We start from the raw sequence: 9,323 nt of genomic DNA, 5'->3' as shown, positions 1-9,323 counted from the left end.
AGGTACATTTAGTATATATTGTCTAATTTAGCTATTACTATATAGCACATTCATATGATTTATAATGCGTAATTACTTCTTATATATTTTTAGGAAGGTAAATTTAAAATTTTTGGAGTAATCTATGCGACTGATACGGAGTTTGCGTGGTATTATTTTTCGTGTTTAAAGTGTACTGCTACCGTATACAAGGTTCCAAAAGTTGAGGATGAGGTTGTGAAAAAAAACAAAAAAACTTTGTTTTGGTGTGCTGGTCGTAATGAAAGTCATACTAAAGTTGAACCAAGGTAAATATATGGCTTTTATTTGCTAAGCGATTTTTATAAACTAACTTCTCTAACAACTAATATCTAATCTATCTGTGATAAATAGGTTTAGGTTGACTGTTTGTGTAATGGATTCAACTTCCCAGATTAAGTGTCTTCTTTAAGAGAAGGATGCTAAAATGATACTACAAAAGTCTTCTCTTCAGCTTTTGGATGGTCATTTAGATGAGGTATTTTATTCACTGTACCATGTTATGTAGTTTGAAAAAAAAATTTTTGTTGATTATCATTCTTTCATCAAATGTAGATTCAAGATCCAACAAATATCCCAAAAGAACTGAGATCTTTGGTAGGCAAGACCTTTCAGTTTGTTGTTACTATTGGGAAGGATAATGTCCGAGATGGAAGTGATGTTTACAAGTTTTCTCATGTTTGTGTTAGCCTTGATGTTGAGCAATAGGACTCTATTGAGCAATCTCAAGGTGCCGACGATTTAACTACTATTTTAAGTTGTGATCAGGTATCATAAAGTATGATAACAATTTCAATTTCTATAAGATGTTTACTAATTTAATGTACTGTGCGTAATTCATTGTTGTATTACTATTGTTAACAGGGAACAGTAATGTTATCCAACAATTCTGAACAAAATGATGCTTCAGCAACACCTTCCACTACTCCATCTTCTAAAAGGAAGGATGATGTTTCCGGTGAGAGTTCCGATCAATCATCTTCCTCAAAGATAAGTGTTACCTTGAATATTATATCCAACTCGGAAAGTCCAGACAACATCATCTCCAAACTAACCTAGCACAACCAAAAATCAGAAAAAACAATCTTATAAGATCGTATTAACAACCAAATCATTTAAATCTTAAAAAATTCTTTCTTCGTTGAATATATTTAATAACAAATTTAATCAAATAATAGGTAACAAATCCAAATGAGAAACACATATATAGGAATTTAATATATGATGTTCCTAAATATCTGCTAACAATTAACAGAAGATTTACACATTTATGTTAGTGGATCTACACATTTTTGAAGATTTACACATTTCTGTTATTAGCTGAAGAGTTACACACCAATAAAATATTCCCTATGAGTGTCACGGTCAAATCAACATTGTGTACGAAAACTAATTTTAAAGTGGGGTTTCATATTCTTCTTTAATCTACTTACTAACAAAGCAGAAAGCTATGAGAAAGAGGTCTAAGAAACCAAAATTTGGTGACGAAAATCAACATACTCCTAAGAGGAATAGGTTTTTGTCATCAAATACTTCACAAAGTGTGTTAAGCAACGCAACTCAGCCTACTGGCAATTCTTCTATTTCACTAAATTCAGTTTTTTCAAGAGTTTTCAAAGATATTACAAACTTACCAATTCCAAGCCATTCAACAACTCAAACTCCTACGAGTCAACATCAATCTTCCTCTGACACATTTGCGCTTCAATCTGGTAAGTATTGAGTACATTAGTTAAAGATATAAAAATGTAAATTATACAAAACCTATTAGTTAACCAATTGATTATCCATATATATAAGTATTTGAACAGGTTCATAGAATGTCTATCCTGGATACAATTTATATAGTAAAGTTAGGCCAATTAATACTACTATATCTGCTGGTGCCATCTTTAAAAGAGCTAAAGAATGACTACATGCTTTTACAAGAGACAGTGTGACAAAGCAGTACCCAACGACGTCCCAAAAGAAACCAAATTGTTAGTGCAAACTGCTTACAAAAACTTATATAATAACTCACATGTATTTTGTATCTCCTATTTAATTATTGGTAGTTCTTTTTTTTGTAGCTGAAGATGGTCAATCATCATGTCTATCTGATCGGTCTAATACTATCTTATCTGACTCATGTAATTGTAATGTCCGAATTCAACCAAGAAATTTAGAAGACGAATTTAATGAATCTATGTGGAGGAACACGTGTGATGGTATAGTTTTAATTAAATTAAAATTGAATCATTCATTCTAATTTGTGTTGTTATTGTAACTAAAGTTCATATATGCAGATGAATCTATTTATGATGAGGAGCAGTCATATTATTTTACTAGCAGCGATGAAGAGATGTCGAGTGCAGCAATCTCTGACCATGATGAACCTTCGAATGTAGGTGAAACACATGAACAAATTACACTAATGGTTCGGGATACAAACAAAGGCAAAAGTTCTAAAACAAAATAAAAAAAATAGGTACTATGACTTATTATTGATTATGCTAATAGAGAGATGTCTTTTAAAGCCGACTTATTCTTAATTTAAATATTTGGAGACTATTTAGATCATGGTGATCCAGATTATACATGTCAGTATTGTAGTGCATTGTTGTGGTATGATGAGAGGATTAACAAGAGAAGAAATACTAATAATCCTAAATTATCCCTCTGTTGTCTTCAAGGAACTGTAAAACTCCCACTTTTCAAGAAATCTCCAGATCTTATTACCAAGCTGCTTATGGGTACATATAGACTTAGCAGACATTTTCAACAAAATATTAGAGGTTATGAAATGGTGTTTGCAATGATGTCTCTAGGAGGAAGAGTAGATAAAACTGTACATCAAGGAAACGGACCAAACATGTTCCAGCTACAAGGAGCTAATTACCATCTAATGGGTAGTATGAAGCCAAAAGAAAATGACTATGCTAAGTTCTCACAGCTATACATTGTCGATACAGACAACGAAGTAACAAACAGAGAAACAGTTCTAAGGTTTGGTCACTTTTAAATTATTATCAGAGTTTCTTATAATCTTTTCAACCTTACTCCAATCGTTTTAAATTTTCTTATCTCTAACCTGCAGCAAATCTAAGAACCAAAATACAACACTTGGGAAGAAAAATTTGAGGAAAGATATAATAGAGCCTTTAATCAAAGATGTTGGATGAAGTGAATCCTTATGTAGCACATTTCAGGGCAGCTAGAGATAGATTTGCGATGGATGCAGAAGAAACTTTCCATATGAGGATAGTTAGTGATCGTGTTGGGTTGGATGGTAGGAATTACACAAACCCTACTGTTTCAGAGATAGCTGCTCTAATACCCAATAATTTTGTTAAGGAAATGCATGAGTGTGATATTATTATTGAAGAAAAAAGCACATGACTTCTACAGAGAATTAGTGAAATTCACCCTTCCTATTTGGCATTACAATATCCGTTGATTTACATCATGGGGAAGATGGTTTTAGACCAGGAATTCAGAAGGGATACACAAACAAAACAAAAACTAAGGAGATCAAGTGTATTAGTATGCGACAGTGGATTGCATTCCGGACTCAAAAGAGAGCTTCTGAATCTAATACACTTTTATTATCTAGGAGGTTGTTCCAACAGTACATAGTTGATGCATACTCGACAATAGAGTCCAATAGACTGGAATATATCAAGGTTAATCAATCGAAGCTAAGATGTCAAAACTACAGTACTGTAAAGGAAGCAGCTGATTCTAGAGTTGAAGATATGGGTGAACAAGGGAATCCTATTTCTATTCTTGCGTCTTTCACTGGTAGTCCACGATATATGGTTCAAAGCTACTATGATGCCATGGCTATATGCAAACATTATGGTTTTCCTGACCTTTTCATCACATTTACATGTAATCCTAAGTGGCCAGAGATAACAAGGTATGTCAAAGCTCGAGGACTCACAGCGAATGATAGACCAGATATAATATGTTGAAAATTCAAGATGAAGCTTGGTTCATTGATGTTTGATTTGACACAAAAAAACTACTGCAGAAAACGGTGGCATGTAATATATACTTTACCTGCATCGCTTAGTATATAATAACGCTTATGTTAATTGTTTTAAGTCTAATTTTTTTTTTGGTCAGCTATGTATACTGTGGAGTTTCAGAAACAAGGGTCACCTCATGCCCATATACTATTGTTTATGGACAAGAGGAGTAAATTACCTACGGCTGATGACATCAACAAGATTATATGTGCAGAGATTCCAGATAAAGATAAAAAGCCTGAGCTGTATGAAATCATTAAAGATAACATGATTCATGGACCATGTGGAGCTGCCAAGCGGAATTCACCATGTATGGTTGATGGTAGATGCTCAAAAATGTATACAAAGGCACATCCAGATTTAACAAAAGTTGGGAAAGATTGCTATCCAATATATAGGAGAAGGAATGGAATGAATTTTATTGAAAAGGGAGGTTTCAAGTGTGAATATCGATATGTGGTGCCATATAATGAGAAGTTATGTCTGAGATACCGTGCTCACATCAACGTTGAAAGGTGCAACCAAACTGGCTCTATTAAATATATGTTCAAGTACATTAACAAGGGATCTGATCGTGTTGTTGTGGTTGTCGAGCCAGTCAACAAAAGTGCTACATCGACTACAACTAATGTGGGAAATACAGCTCAGAATAAAAAGAAAAAGAAAAATGAAATCAAAGATTACTTTGATTGCAGGTATTTAAAAGATTTATATACGTTCAGCAATCTTATTGATAAAACTACTTCATGATTTACAAATGTGTTTAATTAAATAATTTTGATAGATATGTCTCGGCCTCCGAAGCTATTTGGCGAATCTTCAAGTTCCCAATACAATTCAGGACAACTCCAGTGCAAAGGCTATCGTTCCACGTAGAAGGGAAAAAACCATGTTATTTTAAGATGAATGCTGACATAGAAGAAGTATTGGAGAAGGCTGTCAATGAGGATTCAAAATTGACAGCTTGGTTCTACTTGAATACTGTCAACCCTGAGGCTAATCAGTATCTTTATGCCGAGATACGAGCTCACTTTACTTGGCAGGGTAAGAAGAAACAATGGAATGATAGGAAGAGAGGGTTTTCACTTGGTAGGATTGACTATGTTCCTAGACGAATGGAGCCTGAGTATTTCATGAGAATCCTCTTAAATATAGTTCGTGGACCTAAATTGTTTGACGATTTAAAAACTTACAAGGGTGTAGTTTATAAAACGTATAAAGAAGCATGTTTTGCAAGGGGTATTCGAATGGAGCCTAAACAATGTTGTTCATATCTTTATAAACAGTATTGTGGATGCATCACAGTTGTGTTTCGGTCCTCAGCTACGTAATCTATTTGCGAATATGATTTTGTCAGATTCTCTATCACAACCAGAACATGTTTGGGAAGAAACATGGATACATCTTTCTGAAGACATTAAGACAAAGAAAAGAGAAGAATATAACAATCCAAGTTTGTATTAGACTATTCTGCTTTGTTTTTCTTTTTTTTTAATAAGATATGTATATTATTATAAAGACACAATCTAAGATTATTTCAATCAAAGTATAATTCCACTTCAATCTAAGATTATTATGTGTTGATTTTCCTCATTTTTTTTGGTTGAACATTTTCAGATTTAAACCTATTAGATGCAGACTAAAGGAATTATACTTTGATTGAAATAGAGAAGCTAATGTTGATAAATGGTGGGTCATTATCTACCATTGAAAAGATGACGCAGCCGTCAAGAGAAAGAATTGATAGTTCCAATCATTTGATTGTAGAAGAGATGAAATACAACAAGGAGAAGGAAAAAGAAAATCATGATAAATGGGTTAAGATGTTAACTTCGGAACAAAAAGGAATTTATGATGAGATTTTGGATGATGTATTGAATGACAAAGGAGGAGTGTTTTTCGTTTACGGATCTGGTGGCACATGTAAAACATTCATCTGGAAGACTTTATCTGCGGCTGTTAGGTATAAGGGAATGATTGTCATTAATACAGCTTCAAGTGGAATTGCGTCTCTTTTACTTCCTGGTGGTAGGACAGCACATTCCAGGTTTCGGATAAAAATCGCTCCTGATGATAGTACATCATGTAACATGAATCCTAATGATTATGTTGCAAATCTAATGGATGCGGCTTCCCTTATTATATGGGATGAAGCTCCAATGATGAGCAAGTATTGTTTTGAGAATTTGGATAGAAGCCTGAATGATTGTATTGGAAAAGTGTGCAAGAAGCCTTTTGGTGGTAAGGTGGTTGTTTTTGGGGGAGATTTCAGAAAAATCCTACCTGTGATTAATGGTGCAGGACGAGCAGAGATTGTTTTGTCGTCTTTGAATGCATCTTATTTATGGAGCATTGCAAAGTATTAAAGCTAACCAAGAACATGCGTCTACTAAGCGAAAATTTAACAAAACTTGAGGCAAAACATATTGAGGAGTTTTCAAATTGGATATTAGATGTCGGAGATGGGAAAATTGTAGAACCGTATGATGGAGAGGCTGTAATAGATATCCTTGCTGAGTTTTTAATAACAGATGTTGATGATCCAATAGAAGCAATCAGCACATCAATATATGGGGATGTTAAGTTGTTGAGAAATCTAGATCCTAAAGGTGGATTATGTAATGGAACAAGGCTTCAAATTACACAGATGGTTGATCATGTTTTGGAAGCTATGGTTATTATTGGGGACCGAAGTGGTGATTTGGTGTTTATTCCTCAGACATTTATCAAACCATCTGATACCAAGCTACCATTCAAAATGCGGCGCATGCAATTTCCTATAGCTCTAGCTTTTCCTATGACAATCAATAAGAGTCAAGGGCAATCATTGAATGAAGTTGGATTATTCTTGCCTAGACCTGTATTCTCCCATGGGCAATTATATGTGGCGCTATCTAGGGTGACATCTAAGAAATGATTGAAAGTTCTTATTGTTGACGAAGATGGTCAGATTCAGAGGCAAACAATGAACGTCGTGTTCAAGGAAGTTTTTCAAAATTTATAAAAAGTACGATCATATTAAATATATTACTGTCCATTTTTAAAAATCTTTTTTTTTTCACACTATTTTATGATATTGATAAGTTTAATTGCTAAGTTTAAATGGAAGCTTATTTTGAGAATACTTTCTTTCCTATTATTGAGGTGTATTAGTTATATGAGAATATTTTTCACACCTAGTATATCGGAAAGAAAGTACTCTAAATCAATTACAAAAAATTTAGAAATATCAAAACCCTAAATATTAACAACTATATATATTCTTTACCTTATACTTAGAACGAAACAGCACCCACGGAAATCTTCTCAATTTTCATTATGACTAAGATCGAGAGAAAAAAATATATCAAAGATCCAATGCTTAAGGGTTGGTTCGATCTCAATCTTAACTATGAAGTTGCAAGACAACTCACTTTCGAAGAGATCCCTGTGTTTTTTACATGGAATCCTAAAGGAAAATGCTTCGACAGAAGGAAAAACAATCGAAGAACAACTTCTATTTCAAGTAACTTTAAAGATAACTTATACATCAAAATACTTTCCGTTTTCTTAAAGGGCCAATAAGTGACAAAGATCTGAGGACATATGATGGAGTTGTATATCCATCGTACAAGGAAGCATGTGTGGCAAGAGGATTATTAGAAAGTTGATTTTTGCGTGTTTTGCATTGCTTCATATTCAGTTGGTTTAATTTTAACTACCTATTCGTATGTTTTCATTTCATGTTCAAGTTTAAAATAAATGAGCAAAGAATGAGTTTTTTGTTATTATGTTATTATTATTAAAAATACATAACGAAGATTATAGAATCTGAATCTATTTAATTGTTAAATAAACTAACCTTTACAATATAGAAATACTTACCTGTTAACTACAGTCTTCTAAATACTCTGATATGAATAACTTGACACACAAACTGTACATGCGAAATTCTCCTGACAATCGAATCGAAGCTGATACATAAACAGAGCATTATATTCGTATTAGTTCTAACTTTTCATACTCTAGCTATATCAATTCAAATCTAAAAATAAATTTGCCATCTTTGTATATCTCTTTGATGAATATTTACACATTTGCTAAGGACCAATGTTGTAGTAAAAACAAAAATATGTTTTAGGAATTAACCTTTCTATTTTTTCTCTTCAAAAACACGTACTCTTTGGTAATAAATCGTTCTATATATGAAAATAGTCATCAATTGAAACCCTGATGCGTACTCGAAAACAAGAAAAACAATCAGTTTTGCCTCTTACAAATAAAGCAACATTTCCAATCAAAAACATAGTATTCAGAGGTTATTTGAATACATATAACAACAGTAGAGAAAGTGTTTCACTACAAGAAAACAAGGTCATAACTGATGGCACTTCTAACGGGCAACTATCTGTCGGTAATTACCGACGATATACTGACCGATTTCTGACACCATAAAAGTTTGTCAGTTTTCCGTCGGAAATTTACAGACAAACATTATCCGTCAGTAATCTGTCAACATTTCTGACGGATTACCGACCAGATATTACCGTCAGTATTTTCCGTCGGAATTTCATTGGTAAATCAACATTTCCGACGGATTACCGACCAGATACTACCGTCGGTATTTTCTGTCGGAATTTCGTTGGTAAATATATCCGTTGTTGTTGTCGTTTGTATATTATTCAATTACCGACAGATTTTTGACGGGTATTAATTTACAGCTGTCGGAAATCCATCCGTAAACTTATTATAGCCGTAAAAATAAATATCCATCGGATATTCATCGGTAAATATATCCGTTAATATAGCCGTTGAAAATTTCAAAAATTACTGACGGATTACTAACAGAGTACGGACCACTCCTTCTTATACTCTCACTCATTTTTTTAGAAAAAAAAAGGTCTTCTTCTTCTTATTTTCGATCTTGGATGGACGGACTGATGCTCGATCCAGAATCAAATTTATTGAATGATGAGTATGCTCGTGGTGTAGGCGAGTTTATGGAGTTGGCATGTCAACAACCGATCGTTCTTCAAACCCGTAAGTTGAAATGTCCATGTTCGATTTGCCGGAATTCTCACGATATTAGGATTGATTTAGTATGGGGTCATCTTTATTCGAATGGTTTTATGCCGGGTTACAAAATTTGGTTTCTCCATGGTGAAAGACCAGAGTATATTAGTTCTAGCGAACCATATATTGTTGATAGCGTAGAGGAACCTAGAACAGAAGTAGATTATGGTGTGGGTACTGTTGAGATGGTGAATGATGCATATAGGGAAAATATGCAATCGATGGGTCAAAATGTTGATAGGT

The 9,323-nt window shown here is 33.6% G+C and overlaps 1 protein-coding gene and 1 pseudogene across 1 annotated transcript; both read left to right on the top strand.

Annotated features, from left to right (window-relative positions):
• Positions 2,801-5,359, top strand: LOC104753363. Its single transcript, XM_019237688.1, has 4 exons — positions 2,801-3,003; positions 3,611-3,888; positions 4,126-4,723; positions 4,813-5,359. Exons 1-4 carry the CDS (start codon positions 2,801-2,803, stop codon positions 5,357-5,359), a joined length of 1,626 nt encoding a protein of 541 aa, XP_019093233.1.
• LOC109129437 lies at positions 5,744-6,945 on the top strand (annotated as a pseudogene).

This window comes from Camelina sativa, chromosome 16 (assembly GCF_000633955.1).
Source record: "Camelina sativa cultivar DH55 chromosome 16, Cs, whole genome shotgun sequence".
Lineage (NCBI taxonomy): Eukaryota > Viridiplantae > Streptophyta > Magnoliopsida > Brassicales > Brassicaceae > Camelina > Camelina sativa.
This window is presented reverse-complemented; position numbering and strand designations above follow the sequence as displayed.